General features: G+C 45.5%; 1 protein-coding gene and 1 long non-coding RNA gene across 4 annotated transcripts; one reads left to right on the plus strand and one right to left on the minus strand.

The window, feature by feature from the left end:
- Positions 1-8375: 8375 nt before the first annotated feature.
- NPHS2 (NPHS2 stomatin family member, podocin) lies at positions 8376-27895 on the minus strand. Its single transcript, XM_060643658.2, has 8 exons — positions 27518-27895; positions 23922-24025; positions 19488-19560; positions 17329-17411; positions 14094-14297; positions 11346-11401; positions 9761-9839; positions 8376-8654 (listed from the first exon to the last, which is right to left on the minus strand). Exons 1-8 carry the CDS (start codon positions 27774-27776, stop codon positions 8376-8378), a joined length of 1137 nt encoding a protein of 378 aa, XP_060499641.1. The 5' UTR covers positions 27777-27895.
- Positions 8648-14068, plus strand: LOC132686110 (uncharacterized). Of its 3 annotated transcripts, none has more exons than XR_009613445.2 (5): positions 8648-9117; positions 11376-11441; positions 11939-12067; positions 13199-13501; positions 13746-14068. It is a non-coding gene; the product is annotated as an uncharacterized LOC132686110 (long non-coding RNA). The 3 variants fall into 3 exon arrangements; XR_009613448.2 differs by having other exon boundaries at positions 8648-9030; XR_009613446.2 differs by having other exon boundaries at positions 8648-8761.
- Positions 27896-27993: the final 98 nt, after the last annotated feature.

The following is a 27993-nucleotide window of genomic DNA, read 5'->3' on the forward strand; positions in this document are numbered from 1 at the left end:
TCCGTGAAAAGTATCAGTTACTGTCAAGAAAATAATGCTTTTTGAAGACTCTGAACTCTGCAAAGAAGAGTGGCAAATAAAAAGCATTATTTTTTCGATTTAAAAGAGGGGAGCCTGACAAGGCTCTCAGGTTTCTGCAGCATTTTCAGATTTCTTATGATTTCGGGCATCCTTATGATTTATTTGATTTTCACAACACCACTACAAAGTAGGTCGGGGAGATACTATTATCCCCATTCCTCAGAAGATGAAACTGAGGCCCCAAAGGGTTATACGACTCCCCACGGTCACAGAACTGATCGGTGTCAGGGCCCCCAGCTTACTGGACCTGTGTCCAGATGTTTGACAATGGTGATGGAACACCAGGCCATTGTTCAGGTGATTTCCTTCACAGGGAAAGGACGGAAGGTCGTTACTGAAATTTAAGAATATTGCTGAAGATTCACCCAGAATCTCCATTTTGTGCTTCAATCGCCTCACATATCTGATCTGTTCATGACCCTGGATCCACGTAGGCACTAGAGATGGACTAACTTGCAAAAATGAGTTGCAAGTGACAAATGGACATTCTGGGCGGTCACTCAGCAAGGACTCCCTCCTACCTCACTGCTCCTGGTACGCTCGCACTTGCTCTGATCTCGGGCCCCAAACACCTGTGCTGAGATTTCTGTACCTGCTTTGGTTCCGCGTATTTGGTGTTCCTTTGGATTCATCTCCTGGAATTTTGGACCTTTGCCTGTTCCTTACACCTCAGAAACCCCGTGACCCAGAGTCTCCAGCCTTTGTCAGCCCAGTCGCTGGCCAGGCCTACGTCTGGCCACCATCAAAGTGTGGGTAGGATGAGTTTCAAGAATGCGTGGGGTCTACCGAAGCCTGCGGGATGGCTCTAAGTCTGAGGGAAGAAAACGGGACTTCAGACAGTTGGCTGTGTTTGTGGCTCAGCCGAAAGCCAAAGCTGATGTTCCCACTTACAGCTCATTTGCTGGGGTAGAGCCAGCCCTACCCTTTTGCTTTCCCAGAGATTCTAGATGATTCTAGCAAATTTGGAGGCTTCTTGGTGGGATTTCAGAATACTTTTTAATTAATTTCCCACTTTGCAGCAATGAGTGGTCATTTCCGTGCAAATCAGCAGCCCCCATCCCTGAACATGAGAGCCTTGCCCCTCAGTACACGGCAGCTCCATCAGGTGCAAGGCTCCATCTCTAAAGGCCAGAGTTATGGCTGCTGCCACAATTAGAATGAGACGTTTGGCACCATGCACCTAGCTGGGTGGTTTGCTTGCGAGCCACAGAAACCCACTCTTGCAAACACATGAAAGTGTGTTGGGGAGCCCAGGGGGTAGAGGGAAGTCTTAAAGAGCCAGGCCAGGAACAGATGGGACCAGACAGGTTTAGATTTCAGGAGCAAGAACTGCTTCACCATGTGCCCCAGTTGCTGTCACCAAACAAACTCCAGTCGTTTCTTCCGTCTTTAAATGATTGTGCTAAAGTCTGAGTGAGAGAAAGGCTACCCTGTGGTCACAAACCACCCCGTGGATGTACCAGTGGTGGCAAGAGGATGTCTGGGATCTCTAGCTGCCTTAAAGGGAAGGGAGGACACCTTGCTCTACTCTTCCACCAAAACAGATCACAGTATGGGGAAAGGGAATGCCCAGAAGACAATGAGGTTGGTGGTAGGAGGGCATAAGGGATGTGAAGTGGGTTAAAGAACAAAACGTGTGCTACAGGAAAGGCGTCTGCACCGGTGCTCCCTAACAGCCTGGGCAGCTCCGTTTTCCCAAAGAGCTGACTTGTGGGCAGTTTGAGATAGTCCTCGAGACCTTGCCACACCTTCTCAGAGTGACCCTGAGCTGGGCTCCCGAGAGGCCAGCTGCTCTGCTCGGATGTCCAGACAAAGGCGTGCTGACCTCAGCTCCAGAGAGCTGGCCTGACCCTCCCGGAGAGGAAACTGGATGGGCCTCATCGTACTCCTCTGTGTTCCCCCTACCCCCCAATCTCAGTGCTTCTGTACACCTTGACAACAAGTGCTTGAAATCTTGAGGTGGGATTCTAATACAAGAGACCCCGTGCGTTAAGTTCTTCAGCTGGTCCCGTCCAAGAACCACCGCCCTGGGGGCGGGAGCTACTGGCCGTCAGGGCTACCTTTGAAGCATGGGGGCAACCTGTGTAGGGGGCCAGTCTTCTGTTTGTGTACAGCTTGGTCACTGTCATTTAGAGCTGCTGGGGTAAAACCAGAAAACAGTAATAGCCGTTTGCTGAGGATTTACTTGGCGTCATCACTGTGCCAAGCACTTCGTATATTATCTCATTTAATCACAACACTTCTGTGATGTGGGTCATACTTTTATCCTCATTCCTGTCAGAACAAGTAGCATGTTTAAAGCTAAACATCTAGTGAGTGACCAAATCTGGTACGTCTAACAGCCGAGCACAGGCTCTCAGCTACAGTGCTATACTGCCTCTCCACATCAGAAAAGGCTGCAAGTGCAGTTGATGGCCCCTCTTGTTAAAAAAAAAATTAAAAACATTTTTTTTAACGTTTTATTTATTTTTGAGACAGGGAGAGACAGAGCACGAACAGGAGAGGGTCAGAGAGAGGGACACACAGAATCTGAAACAGGCTCCAGGCTCTGAGCTGTCAGCACAGAGCCCGACGCGGGGCTCGAACTCACGGACCGTGAGATCATGACCTGAGCCGAAGTCGGCCACTTAACCGACTGAGCCACCCAGGCGCCCCCCCGCCCCAAAAAAATTTTTTTATGTTCATTCTTGAGAGAGAGAGAGAGAAAGAGAGAAGGAGAGAGAGAGAGACAGAGTGCAAGTGTGTGTGTGTGGGGGGGAGGGACAGAGGGAGAGGGAGACACAGAATCTCAAGCAGGCTCCAGGCTCTGAGCTGTCAGCACAGAGCCCGATGCGGGGCTCAAACCCATGAACTGCGAGATCATGACCTGAGCCAAAGTCGGACGCTTAACCGACTGAGCCACCCAGGGGCCCCGATGACCGCTCTTTTTAGAGGGTTTGATTTCCATACCCTCTACTTGTTGCTCAGCTCAACCGCAGAGCAAATGCACTGACACAAAATTCTAGAGGACATCAGAACCTTTGTAGACCCAGTAGACTCTGCCAGAGAACATGGTAGCCACCAGGAACAATGTGACAAGGGGAACTATACTTACTCAGCCATCCAGAAATGGCCCTCAAAGAAACAGGATGCAAGGCGTAGGCAGAGTGACCCGGCGGGCCTCCCAGATTTAGGGGAGTCCAAACTGCAGGCCTCCAGCACCTTCCTGCTACTACTGGTGAGCTAGGGTGGCCCTTGAAGTTTTTAAGGAGAGCCTGCAAAGCCTCCTTAAAGATGACTTCTTTCTGGTGGAGACCAACAACCTGTAGTACACCAGCCATTAAGTCACATGCCTGCACAATAAATTCAGGTCTAGACAGACTAAAGAGTCATTGCCAAGCGCCAGATGCCCTGGAATAGCACTGGCACAGAACTTGTCATGGACTTGTCCCGCTCTCACAGCCATGTTGTATTGGTCACAGTGGACTCCAGCTCCAGACTGGAACATCTCCCCTTCTATCAGCTTGCTGCCTACAATGGGCTCAATTCGTGTGTCACCCCAGAATTCCTACGTTGAAATCCTAGCCTCCGATGCAATGGTGTTAGCAGGCGGGCCTTTGGCAGATGATTAGGTCACGGGGTGGAGCCCTCATGAGTGGGATTCGCGCCCTTATAACAAAGACCCCAGAGAGCTCCCCTCTTATGCCATGAGAGGACACGGCGAGAAGACAGCTGTCTGTGAACCAAGAATTGGGCCCTCGCCGGGTCGACTGGCATCTTCATCTCGGACTCCCCAGCCTCAAATGAGAAATTTCTGCTGTTTGGAAGCCACCTTATGGTATTGTGTTATAGAGCAGCCTGAACTAACTAAGGCACTGCTGCTCTGTTAATGTGAAATTTCCGGAGAAAAACTCTTCCCTAGCGCATATCTTGGTTTTGGATTGTACTGTCCAGCTTGTCCTCCAGCCATCACCTCAAGATCAGTAACCAGCTGGAACGCAGCACCTGGGTGTCAAGAGAAGACTGCTGCTGGGACTCGCAGGAGGCACTGAAGCCTCACCAGCCTCTGAAGAACTTCCCCTTGACCTTCACTAGACCCTTTCCCGCAGGGCAGTTTCGTAGCAACTTAGCCTCAGCATTTCCCACCGTCAAGCACTCCCATCCCATCCCAACAGCCAACGAATAGTGGAAGGTAAGTCACAGGCTGTTCGAGCAGACCCGGAAGGTGCCCTCTGGCGAGCTAGTGAGAAATTTAAATGTTGACTAGAGCCAGACAGCAGAGGCGACCAACCAGGGGCTGGTGGCACAGGCACTCCCCAGACATGTAGGTAAATCTGGCTTTGCCAAGAGGAACCACGCTGCAGGGAATTCTTACGGGTCATAAAAGCCATTATCGCATTATTACCCTGGAACTCCCTCCTCATTGTTCTGTTCCTGGCTCTGGTTATACCTGAATCAGCACGACCCTGCCTCCTCCTTCGTTACTTATGCCAACATCTGCCAGCCTGAGATCAGGAGCCATGTGTATGTGGTGAAAAGTGACCAACTGCCCTCGATGCCATCTTCTTTGCAAGAACCAGTAGTTGGGATGGGTGTGGGCCAACACAATGGTAATGAGAAATATTTCCCACTTCAGGGGTGCTCTCATTGCCATTGGTCCTGTAAATGGGCTGGACTGTCAATGACCGCGCCCTGGCTGGTCCACAAAAGCAAACTGCAAACCCTCAATGGTTAGGTACTCTCGGAAATCATGCAGAACGTCCCTCAACTCTCATCCTATCTATTGCCTCCTCAGTGCTTGCTTTCCTCTCTCTGGCACCATACCTTAGGCCCTGACGTATTTCATGACCTGCTTTTGGCTTACTTGGATTTGACAGCCTCTTGGATTCCATATTTTATATCTTGGCACTTCTGCTGGTTTAAAGTTTTGCCTGTTCCTTTGGCTTTCAGAATCTTCCATTGACTCTAGTCGAGACTAGTCAATCTGTGGCTTTCAGTACTGCCACTCCCCCACAACCAAGTATGGTCACTGGGAGTAGGGAGGGATACTTCTTTTGAGAAGATGTGGAAATATTTTTCAGATGCATAGGGGCACTTGTACCCCAATGTTTCTAGCAGCACTCTCAACAATAGCCAAATTATGGAAAGAGCCTAAATGTCCATCAACTGATGAATGGATAAAGAAATTGTGGTTTATATACACAATGGAGTACTACGTGGCAATGAGAAAGAATGAAATCTGGCCCTTTGTAGCAACATGGATGGAACTGGAGAGTGTTATGCTAAGTGAAATAAGCCATACTGAGAAAGACAGATACCATATGGTTTCACTCTTATGTGGATCTGGAGAAACTTAACAGAAGTCTATGGGGGAGGGGAAGAAAAAAAAAGAGGTTAGAGTGGGAGAGAGCGAAAGCATAAGAGACTCTTAAAAACTGAGAACAAACTGAGGGTTGATGGGGGGTGGGAGGGAGGGGAGGGTGGGTGATGGGTATTGAGGAGGGCACCTTTTGGGATGAGCACTGGGTGTTGTATGGAAACCAATTTGACAATAAACTTCATATATTGAAGAAAAAAATATTTTTCAGAACTGGATGAAATAGCCTTTTGAAACAAAATTCAAAGTTACCATCTCAGTATAGAGTGATCACATAAGCTGTTAAAATAATAAACGAATTGGGCATGGTTGCATGAATATGTAGGTCGTTTGGGGTTTTTCTGAGAGAGAGTGCACACATGTGCGCAGTGTGCTGGGGAAGGGCAGAGGGAGAGGGAGAGAACCTTAAGCTTGTTGAACATGGGGCCCAACGTGGGGCTCAATCTCACCACCGTGAGATCACGACCTGAGCCAAAGTTAAGAGTGGGACACTCAACCAGCTGAGCCACCCAGGCACCCGTGCATGTGTAGGTTTTGAAATGATCTCACAGTTCTGGGGCTCCTGGGTGGCTCAGCTGGTTAATCGTGCAACTCTTGATCTTGGCTCGGGTCACGATCTTGTGGGTCCGTGAGTTCGAGCACCACGTCGGGCTCCCTGCTGACAGTGCGAAGCCTCCTTGGGATTCTCTCTCTCTGCCCCGCCCCTTCTCACTCTCTCTCTCTCTCTCAAAATAAATAAAAACTAAAAACAAATCATCTAACGGTTCTGCCTAATTTTGGGAAGACGCATTGCTTGGCTAAAGCCCTCGGGCACACAGGCTTGGGCTAGAGTGTGTGCTTTCCCAGCTGTGGATGGAGGTGAGGAGGCGGCTTAGAGGTGTATAACCCAGACGACCCTAGGTTGGCATCATTGCAACTGCCATATAATAAGGTACTGCTAGGGAGTTTCTGGTCTTTTGTTTTTGGAGGACAGGAGGATTGGTGGAGAGGGCAGAAATGTAGAAGTGATTGAGAGAACAGAAAAGGTAAAGCATCCTTGATCCTGGGCCTTGTTTCTGTTACTTAAACATAGTGGGGAAACAGCCTGTCCCCGATGGACAAAATGCTATAAAAGTTTCTAGGTCCATTCCTATTTCATTCATATTTTCATATTTCTAGGTCCATTCCTATTCTATTCACGATACATTTTCTCTGTGGAATAATGCTCGGTTGGGTTTTATGGGCTAACTTCATAAACAAAAACCCTTTACAGGTGTGTTTACTAAAATGTTTAAAGTTCTCAGGGATGGCAGGAACACATCTCCAAGGTAAAGTAATAACCTTGGATTAACATGAAGAGGAAACAGGTGGTCTGAAGGACAGAGCAGTCACCAAATAGTTACCATTTCTTTCCATACTAGCAACATGGAAGTTCCCATTATAAGTAGCATTTTACTAATATGCACGATTTTAATAGTATTTTTGTAGTGTAAGATTTTATAATATTATTGATTTTTTTAAGTCTTTAGAGGGTTTGCCATATACCTCAGCACGCTTTCTTATTTACTTGGCTAATTCTTTTCTGTAGCCACATATTTCTAATTGTGTAAGACAAGCACACAGGAGAAGCTTACACTAATTGTGTAAGACGAGTTAGTGGACACTAAGACTTACAAGAATATATTCATATTTAAGATTATCTGTACTAGAAGAGAATACTTCAGAGCACGTATGGATCACATCATGCCATTGCTGTTTGAGAAATAAGCAAGCTGGTAAATTCTATACTGAGAATACATCAGCCCCATGTTTACAGAGATGCTTCTTCAGATTTGAAGCAACATCTATCAGGTAAATGCTTTTGTCCTTTTATTTCTCTATTTTATTTTTTTATTAAAAATTTTTTTAATGTTTGTTTATTTTTGAGAGAGAGAAACAGAGACAGAGAGTGAATGGGGGAGGGGCAGAGAGAGAGGGAGACACAGAATCCAAAGTAGGCTCCAGGCTCTGAGCTGTCAGCACAGAGCCCGATGCGGCCTGACGCGGGGCTCAAATTCATGAACTGTGAGATCATGACCTGAGATGAAGTTGGATGCTTAACCAACTGATCTATCCAGGCACCCCTATTCCTCTATTTTAAACAGGTCTCCAGGGGTGCCTCGGTGGCTCAGTCAGGTAAGCATCTGACTCTTGGTTTCTGTTCAGGTCATGATCTCACGGTTCATGAGACTGAGCCCCATGATGGGCTCTGCACTGACAGCATGGAGCCTACTTGGGATTCTCTCTCTCCCTCTCTCTACCTCCCCCCACCCATAAACTTTTTTTTTTTTTTAAAGGAGACTCCATAAAAAGAAATCCTTTTAAATTCTTTAATTAGGTGTAAACTTTATATCCAGACCAAGTGTATCTTATTTTTTTTCTTTTACTCAGGAACATTCAAGTGTCACTATGGTGCAATTATCAAGGTTAGATGTGAATATAGGGTAGAACATACAAGGTTGAGTGTGGTCAGGGAGAAAATGACCAAGACGTGCCTGTGAGGAGTTCATAGTATGGTTGGAGAGAAGCCTGAATCTTAAGTACAAGATTACAGTAAAGTGTGATGAACACAATAATAGGGGCAGGTAGAAAGGGCTACGGAGCACATTTGACCTACATCTTCGGAAGTCAAAATTTAGCCCTGTACAGACGCAAAATTCTTTCCAAAGTCGAATGTTGGCTAAAGCTCTCCCACAATTACTCTGATTCAATGATCCATCTAAACCTGTTAGATGGTTTCTCTGTCATTACATCATCTCATTGTCTTCTCATGCAGATTCCTGAATTGTGACTGTGTGCATTCCAAGGGCATTCCATATGGCAACCAAAGAAAGGGCAGGAGGTGAGGACAGAGTGCCTCACTCAGGGATGTGGCTGTTATAAGTCAGGCCCCTTCCAGTCACATTACCCTTGGCTCTTCCTATAACATGGGAGAGTCTTTCTTTTTAGGATTTGGTGGCTCAACAGGTCTGGAAGGATTTGGTAAGGGGAGGCTTCCTTGAGCTCTGTTGCTGGGAGAAGACAGGAAATTCAGCAAGTCAAACGGCAAAGGCAAAACCACTGTGGAAGGTTTGTCTGTGGACAAGGACTGGAGCGTGTGGAGGTATCGCAGCTGAGCGGCAGCCGGAGTGCCCGCTAGGATCTCAGCTGCTGTTCTCAGGGACTCGGAGGCGGCCTTCTCCCCTTCCGCAGCGATCACCTAGAGAACGGATGTGCAGAGAAGCAAAGTGACTTTTCCTCCTCGTTCCTCCAAGGCTTTCCTCACTATTCAGGGTTCCTCAGCAAACATGGAGCATGGAGCACCTAGTAGGTGACGGGCACTGTCAGGCACAGAGCAGGCTGCCCTGTTTCTCAAGGATCTGGTCCAGGGGAGACAGGTGATACTACTGGTGTAATTTAGGGCAGAATCTGTCAAGGGCCCTGACAAGCAGAGTGAAGTGTTGAGGGAGTTGTTGTGTCTGCTGGGCCTTGAAAGATTAGTAGGATTTTGCCATATTGAGAAAAAAGTTGGCCGGCATTCTAGGCAAGGTCGTGGAAGCCTGAAAGGGAGACTCCTAACTGGGGCAAAATGAACGGTAAGCATTTCAGAAGAAAAAGCACCCAGCTCACCATCCAAATGCCACCGTCCAATGGACAAAGAGGACGACCCAGAGATCGGGAAGGTACTCTGCCCAGAGGACCACTTCCTTCCCTCCCTCCTCCTCCTCTCCACACTCTGGGGTTACTGACCTCTTCTGTGGTAGGGTTTTCTCCACATGCTTTCTGTTCTTTAAGAGACGTCTGTCTCTCCTTCTGTCCTCATTTTCCTTTTCCTGACACCCGTCCCCCCACCCCCACCTCGGTCCTCGGGAGCTGCCGGCAGCCACATCCGTGCCACTCACTGGCGTGGCCGCGTGGAGGCTGCGAGCCGCGCAGCCTTCCCTCGGCTCTGGCATTGTGGGAACCGGGCCCTCATCACGGTCACCCCTGCACAGCTCGCACAGAGGTAGGGACACAGGTCTGGTGTCATTCACATAGAGGTGACGGGTGACTGGCATTCCCTAGGGAAAGGCGGCAGCACAAGAGAAGAGGGATGAAGGGTGGAGAGACGCCCTTAAGGAGAGGGAAGGCAAGACTCCAGAAGGAGGAGGTGGTCACTGTTACCAGTAGCTTCAGAGAGAGGGCGTAAGAGAGATGGTTTTAATAGAGTGGGGTGGGGGGCACAAGCCAGCGTCCTCCTAGCTCCTGCACGGATGGGAGGTGAGGAAGCAAAGGGGACATGTTCTGCAGGAGCAGGCCTGGAGAGCGGGCGCGGCGCTGGCTCACCCGCGCTCTGGCCTGTCTCTGCGCTTCGGCTTCCATAGCCAGTGAGTGCTGGAGCCCGGCCGGCAGCCTCACATCCTTACTGGAAGAGAGAGACAGTGGGCACGTGGGTATGCAGCACTGCTTGCAGCAGCCGGGGCTTCCTACAGGCTGGCCACCTGTGCAGCAAATTCGGACCACTCCACAGGGTGTGCTGTCCCTAGACTCTGAGGTAGACAGTGGCGGGGGAGAGCATCTCAAAAGTCAGTGCCTCAAATGCAGACTGCTGTTGTCGCTGATGTTACCGTAGAGCTGTGGCTTTTTCTTGACAAGTAGAACACGTTTTTTGGTTGATGGGTTGTTACGATCTTTCCCACTTACAGTTTAGGCTAAATCCCAGCTATTAAATTTGAATACTGAAAACAGTCTTGGGGCACCTGGGTGGCTCGGTCGGTTAAGTGTCTGACTCTTGATTTCGGCCCAGGTCATGATCTCATGGTTTGTGAGACTGAGCCCTACGTAGAGCTCTGTGCTGACAGCATGGAGCCTGCTTGGGATTCTCTCCCTCTCTGCCCCTCCTCCACTCACGTGCTCTCTCTCAAATAAATAAAAGATAAAAAGCACATAACCTTTAAGAAAAAACACGGCCTTGAAGGGCCATACTATTAAGAATAAGGGAACTCATCTAAGTTTATAAAGGAATTGATTTTGAAAAGAGTAGAACTGACCAGACAAGAGTAATACTTAATGTATTACATAAAAGATACAAAATTGTATCTGAAACTGAAATTGTATCTGATACAAATTGTATTTGAAACTATGAAAATCACACAGAAAACAATTTGGCAGTTCCAGGCAAAGTTAAACACAGAGTGACCGTACGGTCCAGTAATTCTATTCCTGGTTGTATCTGAAAACGTGTTTGCACAAAAACTTGCACCTGAGCGGTCACTGCAGTGTTGTTCATAATAGTCCTAAAGTGGAGACAACCCAAATGTCCGTGACCGAATGAGTAGATAAGCCAGATGTGGAGGATTATCTGACCATAAAAAGAAATGACGTGCTGATACCCGCTTCACCATGGAGGAACCTTAAAAACAATATGTTAAGTGAAAGAAGCCAAACGCAAAGGGCCATATAATATATGACTACCTTTGCATGAAATGTCCAGGACCGCCAAACAGAGAGGAGACCTGTGCTGTCAGGCTGAGGGGGTAAGTGAGCAGTGAGGGGTTCCTGCCTAATGGGTGTGGGCTTTCTCTTTGGGCTGATGAAAATATTCTGGAATTAGATGGTAGTGATGGTTACACCACTCTGTGAAAATAATAAAACTCTTGATTGTACTTTAAAACAGTTATAATGGTCCATTTTTATGTTATGTGAATTTTATCTCAAAAAAATTTTTTTTAATCCATGAAAGGAATTTGCCTAAATGTTATAGTGGTTCTGTTATGGCTATGAGTACTGGGTAATTTTTTCCTTTTTCCAAATTTATGCTAGTGTGGCAATAATACTCAACTCACTGAAAATAATTTTTGAAATTATTAAAAAAAAACCCCAACACATTTCCTTTTATCATATTATCTTTCCTGGTTAATTTCCTACCCACATTTCTGTTCTCTCCACTTTGATTCCCCAGATACAGGTCACTGAATCCAAGGCCACCTGTGGAGGGAAGAGTTGAGATGTCAGTGAGAACCTCCAGGTGAGGGGAGCACCTCTACGCCCTCATGGCCCTTGTTCTGTACTGAGGAAGTACATTTCCTCTGAAAGGACTTTTGTGTTAGCATTGCCGTACAAAGTTGCTTAACTTTGCACGGTGCCACTCAACAAATATTTGTGGAATTAAAGATGGTGTGGTAGGCTGAATAGTGGCTTCCAAAGACAACCGTGTCCTAATGCCCAGAGCCTGTGAATGTTACCCCAGAAGAGCCCTTGCAGATGGGATTAAGTTAGAGGATCTGAAAATGGGGAGAGTATCTTGGGTCTTCCCAGTGGGCCCCAAATGCAGTCACAAGTGTCCTGTTAAGAGGAAAGCAGAGGGAGGTGTGACTACAGGAGAGGAGAAGGTGACGTGATTCTGGGGGCAGAGATTGGAGTGATGGGTTGTGAACACGGAGGAAGGGGCCGCAAGCCGGGGAAGGTGGGGGAGAGGGGGCTGAGAGAAGCTGGAAAATGCAAGGAAACGAATTCTCCCCTCAGAACTTCCAGAAGGAAGTGGCCCTGCTGACTGACACCTTGACTTTGGCCCCAGTGAAGCTGATCTGGCACTTCTGGCCTTCGGAAGTGTAACAGACTAGACCGGCATCATTTGAAGTCCCTGAGTTTGTGGTAATTTGTTACAGAAGCCGTGGGAAACCGGTACAGATGGTGTAGTTGTTAAAATCTGTTTTAAGATGCATCTATTAGAGAAACCAGAGTCTACTGTCTCCCAAATGGCTGTCATTTAAATACAGGTGCCTCTTTCCCGCCAGTGGCACCCACTTCCCAGACCCACAAGGCAGGAGAAAGGCAACTGTGGGCTCTGGAAAGGAGGGGAGGGGACGGAGCTCCGCATGTGGACCCACACTTTTCCTTTTAAATGATTTCTGATGATTTCTTAGTGGCTACACAGTCAGCTAGCTTCGTGCATGGAGGGCCCTGAGGAGGCTGGCTAATCTGCGGGGGGAGGGTTGGGGTGATGAGAGGAAGGGATGTTGAAAAGAGGAGGTGGCGTCTTAAAGGACAAAGAGGGTTTTGCCTGTGGGGAGAAGGGAAGCAGCCCAAGAGGAGGCGTGCAAGTATGAAGTGTTGCATGCGGGCCAGGTGCCGAGTGCACGGGGTTAGCTGCCCAGGTGGAGTAGGGGGAGTAACAGTGGGGTCACTCATTCACTCATCCAAAGCACACTATCTGACTGCTGTGGGACAAGCCCGGTGACAGGTGCTGAGAACAGAGAGACGGATAAAATATGACCCCTGCCCTTATGGAGTCCATAATCCAGGAAGACAAATGTGTGAATACATAAAAATTCAGTGTAACAAAGGCAAGCTTGTGTGTCCAGAGTCTGGACCCTTTCCTTTACCCTTTAGAGGGGAGGGATGAATAGGAAGAAAGGCTGAGGGGGACGAGGGGGAACACGCTGGAGTGGTTTTATTTTATTTTTTTTAAATGTTCATTTTTGAGAGAGAGAGAGAGAGTGTGAGTGATCGCGGATGAGGGGCAGATAGAGGCAGAGAGAGGGAATCCCAAGCAGGCTCTATGATGTCAGCGTAGAGCCCGACGGGGGGACTCGATACCATGAACTGTGAGACCATGACCTGAGCCGAAATCAAGAGTGGACACTCAACTGATGGAGCCCCCCCGGCGCCCCCATGCTAGAGTGGTTTTGAAATCCCAGAGCAGCAACTACCTGTGTTCTTCTTATTCTAACTTTTTTCTTTTTTGGTTCTCTTGTTTTCTGAATTTTCCCCTTTTCCACCAAGATGCTAATCTCAGTTTTATGAGTAACAAGTTGGACAAATCACAGACACCTGGGTACTTCACCTTCTAAGATTAGTGACCGCTCAGGGCCCATCAGACGCAATCGTTACCAACGCCTTTGACCCTGAGGCCCTGCTGTTGGAGGTCCTCCGTTCGACTAGACAACGTTCGTACCCTCCTAACTCAATCATGGGCTCAAGGCCTCAATGACAGGGTCCCTCACTGGTCGTAACTGCCATGTGACTGGCCGGCTGCCCGGAATCCTGCTTTGTTTTCACTCTCAACACCTTTGCCAACTCGTCTCGGTAAGAATCAAAGATGTCCAGCCTGGCCGCGGGCGCGTTTGCTGAGCGTGCTGTGCTGTCTGCGGGCTGGATGGGGCTGCTTGTGAGGTGGTTCTTGCTCCCCAGTTCCTGCCCTAATCCCCAATCAATTAAATGCAGATGACTGGTCGGGAGATTAACCACTAAGGGTCTGTGACATCTTACCTCTTTGGATCTGAAAGTCTTATCTGAACTTACTATTTAACTTTGCTGTTTTCCCAACTAGGCCGTAAGCTCCCAGGAACCATTCCTGACCATCTCTGTATAACCACCACCCTGTCCTGTCCAGCCCCGCCATCCCTGTCAGCTCTCACTCCCACACTTGGTGCTATGTGGGCACTTCGCAGTGAGTCCAAAGCCACTGGGGCAGGGTTAAGAGCAGAACCTATGGCAGCGACTGACTAGTCATCACCAGATTGACTCAGGGTCAAATTTGGCGGCCTCTTCCTTAGCGGTCAGCTTAGCAGTGAAGGTCTGGCACATGCTTCCATAGCACGTGCTTCAATAAGTGGCTAACGAAGAAATGAATAAAAGAGCTATTTCAACATACTTGATGTTAAATTTATCTAAGTACCTTTATATCTTGGGCAATGCTCTTCCTCTCTAGAAGAATCTCAGTGAGGGAGCGATGTGCTAGGAGACGCTTCATGGTGGTTTGCACAAGAAACTGGACAGCTTTGGACACGTGAGCAAGACTGCTCAGGAGAAGAGAGGCATTTTCCATTCGGTAGTAGCAGATGGCATCTATCTCCATTATAAACATGTCTTTGGTCACAACCTGGGCAGAAAAAAGAGTTTGGATAACAGGCCTTATGTTAGGGCTCCTTTCCCAGGTGGGGATAGAGAAGCTAAATGTGTTCAAAGGAAAGCTTCTCAGTAAGATTATAGCAAGAAAAAAAAAAGTCATTGGCCCACGCTTTATTCAAAATAGATGTGTTTTTGAAGATTACAGAGTTTTTATTAAATACAATAAAGAACTCACAATTTAAAGGAATCCTGTTGTAAATGGCTTTGTAAAAATATCAGGAATACTTTTCTTAGGCGAAAACATCCAGTTAATTGTATACCAGACCTTTTTAACCTGAGGCCGAAAGAACCCTGATGCTGAAAGAGAAGCACGTTCTGGGAAACGAGCACTCTGATGAGTTGCTTGCTGGGAGTACGAACGCTAGAGGGCAGACTTGCGACGCACACCAAGAGCCCTAAACGCTGCACATTCTCAACATTTCCGTCTTAGACGCTTACCACAAGGACATGTTTTAAGGATTTAGCTGCAAAGATGTCATTCACAGCGTTGCTTATTATCATAAAAAATTAGAACTAAATAGTCACCATAGGGAATTGGGAATTGTGTTGCATCCATATGCTATGTGTCCACTGAACACAAAGGGGTAGAAACATAGCTAATATATGCAAACGTGATCACAACAGTGTTGAGTGAAAAAGGCATGTTATGAAGCAGTATGGTATGTATACCTGTCTGTAAATATAACAACACACATAGAAAAATCTGAAAAGGTACACTCAAAAATAACAATACCTATAGGTATATATAGGATGGGGCACCTGAGTGGCTTAGTCGGTTAAGCGTCCAACTCTTGATTTCGGCTCAGGTCATAACTGGGTTCATGGGATCCAGCCCCACATCAGACTCTGTGCTGACAGTGCAGAGCCTGCTTGGGATTTTCTCTCTCTCTCAAAATAAATGGATAAACATTAGAAAAAAGAATTTAGATATGTGTAGGATATAAATATAAATATGTACATATATACATATATATACCATGTATGTGTATATATATGATATATATAGGATTAGGGGTAAGTTTTATTTCTTCCCTTTTTACCTTTAATTATCCAAATATAAGCCTCTTAAAAATTTATGTATTATTTGTATTTACCAAAAGATGGAATGAGAAAGAATTTCAAATGGAAAGTGGGAGACAATTTAGGAAAAGTTTACAAATCTAAATTACTAATACAAAAATCTGGATATTTACTTTTAGTTTTTAATTGTGGCAAAATACATGTAACATCCAATTTACCATTTTAACTTTTTTTTTTTTTTTAGGGAGAGAGAGTGTGAGCTGGGGAGAGGGGTAGAGGGGAGACAGAGAGACAGAGAGTGAGGAAGAGATTCTCAAGCAGGCTCCATTCCCAGCATGGAACCCAATGCAGGGCTCAATCCCATGACCCCAGGGTCATGACCCGAGCTGAAATCAACAAATGCCCAACCGACTGAGCCACCCAGGTGCTCCCTCTCTTTTAACCATTTTTAAGCATACAATTCAGTGGCAGTATGTTATACAAGTCACATTGTGGTACAACCAGTCTCCAGAACTCTCTTTTATCTTGCAGAAGTGAAATCCATTAAACAACTCCCTACTCCTTTCCCCCAACCTCTTCAACCACCATTCTACCTTCTGTCTCTATGAATCTGACTACTCTAGGTACCTCATATAAATGTAATCCTAAGAATATTTGTCTTTTTGTGATGGCTTAATTCACTTAGCTCAATGATCTGAAGGTTCATCCATGATGTAGCGTATGTCAGAATTTCCTTCCTTTTAAAGGCTGTATAATATTCCATTGTATGTACCACATTTTGTTTTCCAGTCAGTCATCAGTGGACACTAGGGTTATTTTCATCTTTGGCTATTGCGAATAATGCTGCCATGAACATAGGGATGCAAATATGTCTTCAAGACCTCGCTTTCAATTCTTTGGGGTATGTACCCAGAAGTGGAGTTGCTGGATCAAATGGTTAATTCTATTTTTGATTTTTTGAGGAATTGTTTTCTATAGCAGCTGCACCATTTTACTTTCCCACAAACAGTGCACAACACAATTTCTCTACATCTTTGCTAACCCTTGTTATTTTGTTGCTGCTGTTGTTGTTTGTTTTTATAGTAGTCATTCCAACAGGTGTGAGGTGGTATCTCATTGTGGTTTTGATTTGCCTTTCTCTAATGATTAGTCTGTTGAGCATCTGTTCATGTGTTTGTTGGCCATTTGTGTATCTTCTTTGGAGAAATATCTGTTCAAGTCTGTATTAGTTAGGGCTCTCCAGAGAAATAGAATCATTAAATCATTAGGGTGTGTGTGTGTGTGTGTGTGTGTGAGAGAGAGAGAGAGAGAGAGAGAGAGAAAGAGAAAGAGAGAGAGAGAGAGAGGGAAAAACAGTAATTGGCTTACACAATTGTAGAGGCTGATTAGTCCAAAATCTTCAGGGCAGGCCAATAGGCTGAAGACCCAAGAAAGAGCGACGTTGCAGCTCGAGGCTGAGAGCAGTCTGCTGGCAGAATTCCCTCCTCCCAATGGGAGGTTGGTCTTATGGCCTTCAACTCATTGGATGAGGCCCACCTACATTATGGAAGGTAATCTACTCAAAATCTACTGATTTAAATATTAGCCTTATCTAAAAAATACCTTCACAACAATACTCAGATATGTTTGACCAAGCTTGGGTGCCATAGCTTAGCTAAGCCAACACGTAAAATTAACCATCACAAAGTCCTTTGCTCCTTTGCCCATTTTTAATTGAGTTTCCTTTCTTGTTGAGTTATAAGATTTCTTTATATATTCTCAATATTATCAGGTATATTATTTGCAAATATTTTCTTCCATTCCATAGATTACCTATTCATTCTTTTGATCATGTCCTTTGAAACACAGAAGTTCTTAATTTGATATAGTCCATATCTTTCCTTTTCTACTTTTGAGCTTAAGTATTATTTTGCCTTGGATCAGACCTGGTAGCTCAGCCATATGAAATGTAGAAAGAAAGCAAAATCCGTGATTTGGCTTACCTCATGAAAGGGTATCTCCAAGGTTTGGAGACGAAGGTCGACCTTGTGGTAGGTATCCAGGCAGGGCAGAAAGAAGAAAAGGCCTAGAAGAGGGGGCAGGGAAATTAACAGGTGAATCGTCAGTAGGGAGACTGCTTGGGGTTCACCTCTTTGGTGTCAGGTTGCATATTGCATTGTTTTTCTTAGCCTCCAAATACACACAGATCATCGGGCAATCCCACCTCCACCCCTATAATGTGTTTGTGGTTGCTAAGGTGACCATATAAATTTTTTTGTTCAATCTAGGACACTTCTGAGGATGAAAGGAGAGCACTGTTACAATGTACTCCAGGAAACTGGCATTAACAGGGATTAACCCCAGCAAAATGGGCTGTATGGTTACCTCGGTCATGGTGCTGACCCCTCCAGATCTTGAGTAACATGTCTGTCCTCTTCCCTAGATTTGAACTCCCTAGCAAGAGTGTCTTATGCACTATTACTAGCTTTAGTGCCTGATGTAGTGACTTTTAGGTGCTCTGTAAAATTATTTTTGAATGCATGCACGTACCAAGATGACAAACTTTAGAGCCAGCAAACTCCCTGTGGTACTTCTTAAAATGTGAGCCCCCGAGGTAGCACAATAGCAATATCATGATACCAGCCATTGAGTTGGCTCATTATTCCTTATGTACTTAATGTAATGTACAGGGTTAATGGGCCATAAATAGTTTTAGATTGATTTATCGAGATTTTCTGAGAGCCAGTGGGCAATGTGGGCTCCAGCAATCGCCAAAGCCTTACTGGAGCCAGCAGCACCTCACAGAGCCCAGGACCTCTCTGAGGAGCAGCCCAGCTACTGGCCCTTTCTAGCCCCAATAAAGAAGGAGGCCGACAATTAGAACCAGAACAAGATGGTCGCTGTCCTAGGCTACAGGGTCTGGTTCTACTTTTATGTGGACCCATCTGCTTGTCCTGAATCGTCAAACTCTGATTTGTGTCCTCTAGTCTAGTCTCTCTTCTCTGCTGTTTCTGTTTTCCTGGCTTAGCACTTGGACCCTTTCCAATATATGCACAGTGGGACTTTGTTCCTTCCTATGACTTCCTGGCTGGCTTGGATCTCTAAACCCCAATGACTAGACTTTATAGACTAACCATGCTTCTATCTGTGCACCATAATCAGCTTGGACCTCTGGAGAGCAACTCTACTAAACTGTAAGGTCCTAGAGATCAGAAACCATGTCTCATTTATCCACCTTCATCTCCCTGGTAGTTTTTTTTTTTTTTTTTAAATGTTTATTTATTTGAGAGAGAGAGAGAGAGAGAGAGAGAGGAAATGAATGAGTCGGGGAGGGGCAGAGAGAGAGGGAGACACAGAATCTGAAGCAGGATCCAGGCTCTGAGCTGTCAGCACAGAGCCTGATGCAGGCTCAAACTCACGGAACAGTGAGATCATGACCTGAGCCAAAGTCTGCCGCTTAACCAACTGAGCCACCCAGGTGCCCCCATCTCCCTGGTAGTTATGTAGTATCTAAAACACAGGAGGTGCTCAGTCTATGTTTTCTAAGTTCCATGAACCAAAGGCCAATTTTCCACTTGGATGCTAGACTTTGCCTATCTCCCATGGTTTGGTCTGACCCCTAGCTTCTGAACTAGCTCAGCTTTGCTCTGAGAATTGACAGCACTCTAACGAAATACACGTTCTGCTCAAACCGGTGCCCAGCCATGGGCCCTAAGCCTACTTGCTACTCCAGCCAGCCTGGCCCTGGCATTTGACTTTCTGCACCCATCCTCTCTCTTGGTCACTGTGACCTGGTGGTAATGCTCTCTGACTAATCTTTCACAACCTGTGCTACAAATAACAGAGGGGTGCCTGGGTGGCTCAGTCGGCTAAGCATCCAGCTCCTAGTTTTGGTTCAGGTCATGATCTTACGGCTCTTGAGTTTGAGCCCCACATTGGGCTCTGTGCTGATGTCACAGAGCCTGCTTGGATTCTCTCTTTCTTCCTCACTGCCCCTCACCTGCTCTCTCTCTCAAAATAAATAAACTTAAAGACTTTAAAAAGATTAGAAAATGCAAATACCATGGATCAAGTTATTTCATATAATCTGGGGTCCATATGACAAATATGCATGGATTGAAGAAATTGGCAAGTCAACGGGGGATAAAAATGTGTTTCGTACCAGGGCCTTTGGCTCTTCCAGGAAGTAGATGTCCCAGTCGAAATATTATTACTCTCTCATACTCCTGTACAACCTAAAGGGAAAGATTATACTTTTGAAACATTCCAAGAAAGAAAAACAAAGTCTTCAAAAGGCCTTGGCAAGAGAGTGATCCTAAATATCAGAAAACTTTAGTTCTGAGAACCAAGAAGAAATTTCTATTAATATTTACATTTCCAAAACCTACACTTAGCAAGTGTAGAATTTCAGAAACATGTTATTTTTTTGAACCCATGAACAGAATTTTGTTTAAAGAGTCATGATTATTTAAAAAAAATACTTCTACTATGTCCAACATATCTAAGTCAAGAAAATCACAGCATGTTTTATCTTGTATTTTCCTGGGACTTCTGCATTATTAGCTTTTATATGTATCACGCATTAGCTATTTAATAGAGAGGGTATATTTTAATACCACTTGTGATATTTTGTTTCAAACTGCAATTTTTCTGAGGTTGCTTCAAAGTCATTCAATTGACTTTTAATTTGTCTATTCTCATTGGTGATGTATCTAGAAAAATTAAGTGCACCCTGGAAATGTGTAGTTATTTTGTAATTGGCAAAAGGGGAGATTCTCTGTGTAGAAATGTCTGTGTATTAGAAGAGAGACAGGAAAATTAATGAACACTACTTCAAAAATAAACTTCATTTTCTGGCCCAGTATCAAGATTTCGGTTCTAATGCTTGCTTATCATTAGCTTACATGGTCTGTTGTTTTGTATATATGCCCCCACCTGTGAACTGTTGAATGAACAAATGATTATTTGTGACTGAGCCATATCTATTTTCGTTCTTCATTCTCTTTCCGCTTTAGAAAGCTCCACCCAGGGGTGCTGGGTGGCTCATTCTGTTAAGCGTTCAACTCTTGGTTTCAGCTCAGGTCATGATCTCAGAGTTCATGAGTTCAAGCCCCACGTCAGGTTCTGTGCTGGCAGCGCAGAGCCTCCGTGGGATTCTCTCTCACTCTCTCTCTGTTCCTGCCCCATTTGCACTGTCTCTGTGTCTCTCAAAATAAAATAGTCAATTATTAAAATGTAACAAAGAGACCAAAAGTAACACATGTTGTAGTGTGCTTCTTAGGGTAACAGGCTCCACTACCCCACTATAAGTCCCTTGGGGTCAAGAACCATATCTTGTTGATCCTGCTGAGTCTTATAGCTCCTGTGCCTGAACGCTGCCTTGCTTGGTGAAACAACGAATGAGAATGAATGTCTAGATTTGGTTTCCAGAGCAGGCCCCAGGCACCCACAATTTCTTGGCTCTCTAGCATTACTTATTTCTTTTCTGCTTTTATTGGAAGAAACAAATTCTTCCTAGAGACGAAGAGGAGTCTCACTCCTTCAAGACCTTGCTCAAATGTAATACCTCATTCTGCTTCAGTATGCTCTTCTTAATTGGCTTTTAGGGTTTACCATCTTAAGTGGCCGGACCTGAGAGCCTTCGCCACAATGCGTGGCTGAGTTAGTGTTGGACTCTATGGCAGCCATACAGGTGCTCAGATCCCCCTTCAAAAGAACCTGCTACCCACTATCTGCTGTCTATAGAAGACACATTTTGGATTAAACGTTACACGTAGATGGAAAGCAAAAGGATAGGAAAGACATACCACACAAACAGCAACCAAAAGAAAGCAGAAGCAGCTATACTGATACCAGACAAAATGGAATTTAAAACAAACACAAAAATGTTATAGGTGATAAAGAGGGACACTACATAACAATAAAAGGGTTGATGCATTAGGAAAGTATAACAATGATAAACATGTATGCACCTAAAAACAGAGATCTAAAATATAAGAAGCAAACACCAAGAGAACTGAAAACAGAAATAGACAATTCAAGCAACCCTAATAGTTGGAGATTTTAATATTCCACTTCCCTTTTTTTTAAGTTTATTAATTTATTTTGAGAGAGACAGAAAGAGTGTGAGCAAGTAGAGGAGGGGCACAGAAAGAGAGGGAGAGTGAGAGAATCCCAATCAGGCTCTGCACTGACAGTGCTGACAGCCCCTGATATGGGGCTCGAACTCATGAACCGTGAGATCATGACTGTAACCGAAGTCGGACACTTAACCAAATGAGCCACCGAGGCACCCCCTTAATATTCCACTTTCAATCATGGACAGAACAACTAGACAGAAGACAAAAAAGGAAACGAGACTTGAACAACACGATACACAAATTAGACCTAACAGATGCTGACACACAACTCCACCCAACAACAGCGAAGTATGCTTTCTTCTCAAGAATGCAGGAAATCTCACGAGGATAGACTAAATGCTAGCCATAAAATAAACCTCGATAAATTTAAAACTACTGAAATTACACACAAAGTATATTATCTGACTACAAAGGAATGAAGTTAGAAATCATTAAAAAGAAATTTGGGGAGTTTGCAAATATATAGAAGTTGAACAACACACTCTAAAATAACCAATGGATCAAAGAAGAACTCAAAAGAGAAATTAGAAAATATTTTGACTGAGTGAAAACAATAACACAAGATACCAAAACATATGGGATGCAGCTAAAGCAGCGCTGAGAGGAAAATTTACAGCTGTAGATGCCTATAATAAAAAAGAAGAAATATCTCAAAATAAAACCCTAATTGTCTACCTTAAGACACTGGAAATAGAAGAGCAAACTAAACCTAAAAAAAGCACAAAGAAGAAAATAACGAAGATTAGAGTGGAAATAAATGCAATTGAAATTAGAAAACCAATAGAGAAAATCAACTAAGCCAAAAGTTGGTTCTTCGAAAAGATCAACAACATTGTCAAATATTTAGCTAACCTGACGAAGAAAAAAAAGAAGACTCAAATTTCCAAAAACAGGAATGAAAAGGAATGACAGGAACATCACTTCGGTCCTTATAGGGGGAAAAAAAAAAGATTATAAAAGAAAATACTATGAACAACTATATGCCCCAAATTAGATAATTGAGGTGAAATGGACAAATTCCTATATAGACACAGTGACCAAAACTGACTTGAGAAAAAAGAAACCTGAAAAGACCTAGAAGTAAACGACTGAATTAGTAGTTTTAAAATTTCTCATAAAGTCCAGGACCAGAGGCTTCACTGGTAAATTGTGTCATCCATTTGACAAGGAAGTAATATCAGTTCTTCACAGATTCTCCCCAAAAACAGAAGAGGAGGAAAATATGTCCAACTCATTCTCTGAGGCCAGTGTTGTCCTGGTCCCAAAACAAGAGTGAGACATCACAGGAAAAGAAAACTGCAGACCAGTATCTCCTATGAACATAGATGTGAAATCCTCAACAAACTGCCAGCAGCCTGAATCCAGAAACCGGTGAAAAGGATTTTACACAACAACCAAGTGGGATTTATGTTAGGATACGCAGTTGATATAACATTCAAAATTCAGTGAATGTAATACACCGTATCAATGGAATAAAGGGCAAATACCACGTGATCATCTCAATGGGTGCAGAAAAGGTGTGGGACAATATTCAACACCCTTTCCGGAAGAGAGAGGAGGCGGAAGAGAAGGAGGAAGAGAAGGTCTTAACGTGAGGAGTATAATCAGCAATGGCCCCAGCAGCACGTGTAGCATTCCAGCCAAGGACATGCTCTTCCCCAGCAGCTCCAGACACTGGTAACAATGGCAGGGGTCTTAGGGCCTGGCTGTTTCTGCCCATCATGAAGCAAACTTAGCTCTGGAGTTCCCTTTCAGGCCAACACTACCTTGGGGCCGTGCCACAGTCTGAGGCTCTTTCTGTCCAATCCTCCCTTCACTTCTTACAGCACAGGTATCAGAACCGCATCATTGTCTGAAGGCTTTCTTTGCCTACTCTTATTCTCTCTCCCCTTAGTCTTTCATAGAAAATGCCTCCCAATAAACCCCTTGCACTTATGCTCCTGTCTTGGCACGTGCTTCCTGAATAGACATGGTCTTTGGTCTTCATTTACTTTGAGGACAGGCACGTGGGCCAAAGAGAATCATCGTTCATAGTACAGAAGCTGCCTGAGAAGTTTCCTGGAAGTGCCAGAAGTGGACATCATGATCTATTCTGGGTTGATCTTTGTGTCGCAGAGTGCAGATGACCTAGACAGAGCCCCTGACCTGAGGGCTCTCAGTCTAACGGGAGAGACTGGGTGCCAACAAAGATTATACACGTGCTAAGTGCTAGAATGGATGTGAAAGCAGAGAGACACGAGAGCACCGGGAAGGAAATGACAGTCTTGGGGAGTCCGGGAAGGCTTCGCAGTTACATTTGAGCAAGGTCTGAAAGCAGTAAGAGCTCTCCTGGCAGACAAGTGGGCGGAAGGCCATTCTATGCAGAGCAGATGGCACATACCAAACCGCAGAAACGTGGACGTGTGGTCAGTGAGAGGCACCGGGAGATTACGTATTGGGTCCTCACGGAATCTCACCTTTATGCAGAACCAGATAGAAAAAGGGAAGGTCACAATGACGAAGAGCAGGGATGTGAGGACGAGAAGCCATTCACAGGCCCCTAAACCTGAAGACTTGGTACCTAAAAAAAAGTCAGGGAATAATTATATTAGAACTTTACCATACTCACTGACTAGCACTTGTTGGTCAGTCCTTGGTATTAGGGGCAGGGCAGACTTTGCTGGAAATTTAGAGTGAGGTGGATGTCAGTGGTCAGTTCCCATGATAGGGCGCGTCTGTGAAGGGCTATGCGGGCCTGTGGAAGGTGGAGAAGATTCCTGGAAAGGGGCGGGGGGTGCCTCAAATAAGTACAGAATCTGGGCGGAAGGTCTGGGTTCGAGTTCTGGCTCCACCATTTTCTGTCAAATGACCTTAAGCAAGGCACGTGATCTTTCTGAACCTGATTTCTCATCTATGCAATGGGGAGGCTAACTATGCTATATCTGTTATATAGACATAACACTATCTCATAGAATCTCATACCAACACTCTCATGAGACATTTTTCATAGTATCGATGTATGAAATGGCATAGATGTACAAAAAGTACTGAAGTGTGCTTCTCGTGTACCACGTGTTGAATCCGAGGAGACCGGACCTCTGGTCCAGTGCAAAGGCTCATCTTCCCTGAGCTTACTTCCCCCTCCACTCCTGCCCCAAATGTCCGGGTTCCTCCATTGGAGTCCCTTCTTTGGATCAGGGTGTGGATCTCCAGACAGTCGTTACCAAAGTAATGATGAACTGGACTGCAGAACATCCGGGTTACTTGGGTGATAAAGGAAAATGTATGAGGGAAAGTTAATCTCAAGAACACAAGCTTCTTGGGGCCTTGTCTTGGTTACATTGTATCCTCAGGGCCTACAATAGTGTCTGACACAACATAGGTGCTCCATAAATATTTGTTGAATCATAAGACTGAAGAAGTGGAGAGTGAAAATTAGTTAAATGTAATAGTTATGGAAATCTCAAGAATTTTAATCTCCAAGGTACCGTGACACTGGCCGAAGGGATATGATTTGTGAGTTTAAAAACCTCGTAGAGGACTAGAAGGTGACTAATCATTAGGAATGGTGAAAAGTCTATTTTTGAGGGATGGAAAAAAGAGGACAATGAATCGGTAGGCTTGAATATTTGATTTCCACGCCTGTAAAATAGTTGGAAAGGTCATCACCAAATTGATCACTTGAAGAAAACAGATGCAAATCTATACTAGCACAAAACTAGTGTCGGCACTAAACGCTATAGTACATAGTTCCCCAGGTCTGTCCCATGGAACACTAATCCCACAGGGTGCCCCACAAACCAAGAGTTCCCTGGCTAAACAAGTTTAGGAAATACTGTGTACTGTATCCCAGTGTTCACCTGCATACTGAAGCTACGAGTGTCCCTGCAGTAAAGAAGCATTCTTAGCTTTGTTTAACCTAGGATTTCCCAGACATTTGGCCAGGCAAGTTTTCTCCAAGGAAATTCATGTTCTATAAAATTTATTTCCTTTGCAATCTATTTTGGGAAATGGTACTCTAGCAACATCATATTAATTTCTACAGCATTCTTTCTTAGGGGCAGTAAGGGTGTTATTGCCATGTTTAATTAGTTTATAAATATATTTCATTTGCCAGTGGTAACCGTGCAAGTAAAAATAAATAAAAGTACATACAGACAAAATAACATCTTAGAAGGGAAGGAAGGCCTCAAAATGCCTTCCTACAGTAGTTAGGGATGTGAACAGAAAACTAACAGTTATATTCCAAATCTAGCTTATAGCTTTACTCACAAAATATTATTCTGTTGGAATGAGTTCCTTGTATACTCAATTTGGTTTAAGTGAATGGTGAAATATTAAATGTTAAGGCAGAAGGAGCCTTAGATATGACATAATCTAAGAATCTCCAACATTTCGGTAAGGTGAAGCTCTACTCACGTCCAAAGCAGCCTGGCCATGGGAGTGTGGTTCTAGGTGAGAAGGGGATGTTGTTTCTCTTGCTCCCTGTCCCCTGGAAGCCACAGAAAGTTCAGACAAGGGCTCAGCAAGGCTGACTCCCCTTCAGTGAGACTTCTCATCTATTGCTTGGAGTCTTGGGCTCCAGTCATTTAATAGCTGGAGAAACTGAGTGAAGCCCACGAAGGCGACGTTACTTGCCTGAGGCCACATAGCCGGTTGGTGGCAGTGCCGGGACATGACCACAAAGCAGGACCACAAAGCGCGGTACCATGCGAGGATGGGCTTTTCAGTCAGACCACCTTACTCTGGAATTCTGGCTCCTCCACTTCCCAGCTGTAGGTTTTTGGCAAGTTATTTAATTTCTCACCATGCTTCCTCATCAGTGATATGGGAATGATAATACTCAGTAAAATACCCAGTGTGTGCCTGACACAGAGTTAAAACTCCATACAGGGCAGGGGGCGGGGGCTTTCTCCCTTGCCTATCCTGCCAATATGGTCTGAGGCATAATACTTACCTCTAACCTCATCCATACTGTGGCATTGACCCAACAAACCTTTAATGACCAGAAGTTTCTGACTGATGAAAGGGCTCAGTTGGGCAAAACAGCATTAACACGGTCCGTATAAACTGGATCCCAGGAATCTTTCATAAATCATAGCTTTCAATGTTCCAGCATACACTGTTTTGCTGGTAACCAGGAAATTATGTTAAAATTTCATTGCCAGCAGGAAGCAATACAACACACTATTCCTTATTTACTATCCCCTAGACCCTTGTCATTCTACACTGAAGGTGTAATGATTTTTTTCTCTTCCATTCATTATGAAAAGGACTGGAAGCAGATATATTTGTTCCTAAGAGTGGCTTCACCCCCAGAAGCCAAAAATATCTATTTCCCTATGATTCCCTCCTTCAGTCTAACTTTCCTCTCTCTTGCAAGGAATCTGTGCAAATTTGGTATATTCTCTGCTCCAAGCTTTGTGCAAAGTGCTTTGGATGGCATATCTCCTTGTACCCTCACCTCTTTCCTCGAAGGTACCTATTATTGTTATCCTTGGTGCTTAGGTGGTTAAGGCCCTGCCTCTGATCACATGGCTAGTTAGCTGAGTTGGAATCCAGGTCTGACTCTTCTCTCCTTGGCTCTGCTGTCAAATGATCATCCCAAAGAAAGTTTAAAATACTTTTAGGTAAGACTGGGGATGAGGAGAGAATAATAAGCTACATAGTCGGGTAGAACCACCAACTCAAGAATGTCTTCACTTAAATTAGGTGCCCATATACTCATTAGCCACGAAAACCAGCTGCACATTCCTTTGCCATGTTCACTGGTGCCCAACCTGGACCACACTCCCCTCCGCTTCCCATCCATGGCTGGCCTCTAAGACCAACGGTATTCAGTTGATGTTATTTGTATTTCTTATGTATTTTGGTCCCCACCACTTGGTGGAGGGTTGGTGGGTCCTAACCAATTTAGGCCTTTCATTCCCTGGGAATCTGAGCAGGACCCGGAGGTTGCTCTGGCGTCGGTGGCTCTCGGTGCCATGACTCGTTCCACTTGATGTGACATCCGTGGTACCACCTGGAGAGACACCCCCCCACCTCCCTGCCCATATCCCCCGTCCTCCCCTACCTTCCTCGGGCCGCTCGCTCTCCAGCAGCGCCGCCACCTCGGTGCCCTCCTCACCGGAGCCGCGGACCTCATCCACGTCCACCACGGTGGCTGCGGGCGCTGGGGGCTCCCCCCGGCTCCCCGCCCGCTCCCGCCCGGCGTCCCGGCGCCCACGGCCACCGCCGCCCCTCTCGGTCTTCGCCCTCCTGTTCTCCCTGTGGGGGGATCCGGCGCCTCTCCCGCGGGCCTCTCTGGAGGAGCTCCGAGCCCTCCTCTCCATCGTCGGAAGCTGGCCCGGGATCGCGGTCCCTGCAGAGTGGCGCGCGGGCGGGACCAGGGACCATCTTGACCGTGGGCGGGCCCGGGCGGTGCGCGGGGCGGGGCTCTGCTCGCCCGGAGGCGGGACGGCGATTCCCCGAGGCACGCCCGCCCGCCCAGCCCGGCGACTCGCGCGACCTTGGCCACGAGGCGTTTGTGAGAAGCCCGCGTGCCGCTTG

This window comes from Panthera onca, chromosome F1 (genome assembly GCF_046562875.1).
Source record: "Panthera onca isolate mPanOnc1 chromosome F1, mPanOnc1 haplotype 2, whole genome shotgun sequence".
NCBI classification, from domain to species: Eukaryota; Metazoa; Chordata; class Mammalia; order Carnivora; family Felidae; genus Panthera; species Panthera onca.

Excerpts from the sequence above, each read along its gene's own strand:
- NPHS2 (XM_060643658.2), bottom strand. The coding sequence starts at position 27,776 with ATGGAGAGGAGGGCTCGGAGCTCCTCCAGAGAGGCCCGCGGGAGAGGC. Across the intron at positions 24,026-27,517 it reads GAGCGAGCGGCCCGAGGAAG|GTACCAAGTCTTCAGGTTTA; the intron begins GTAGGGGAGGAC and ends ACTTTTTTTTAG. Across the intron at positions 9,840-11,345 it reads AAAGTGGAGAGAACAGAAAT|TAAGGATGTGAGGCTGCCGG; the intron begins GTGGGTAGGAAA and ends TCTCTCTTCCAG.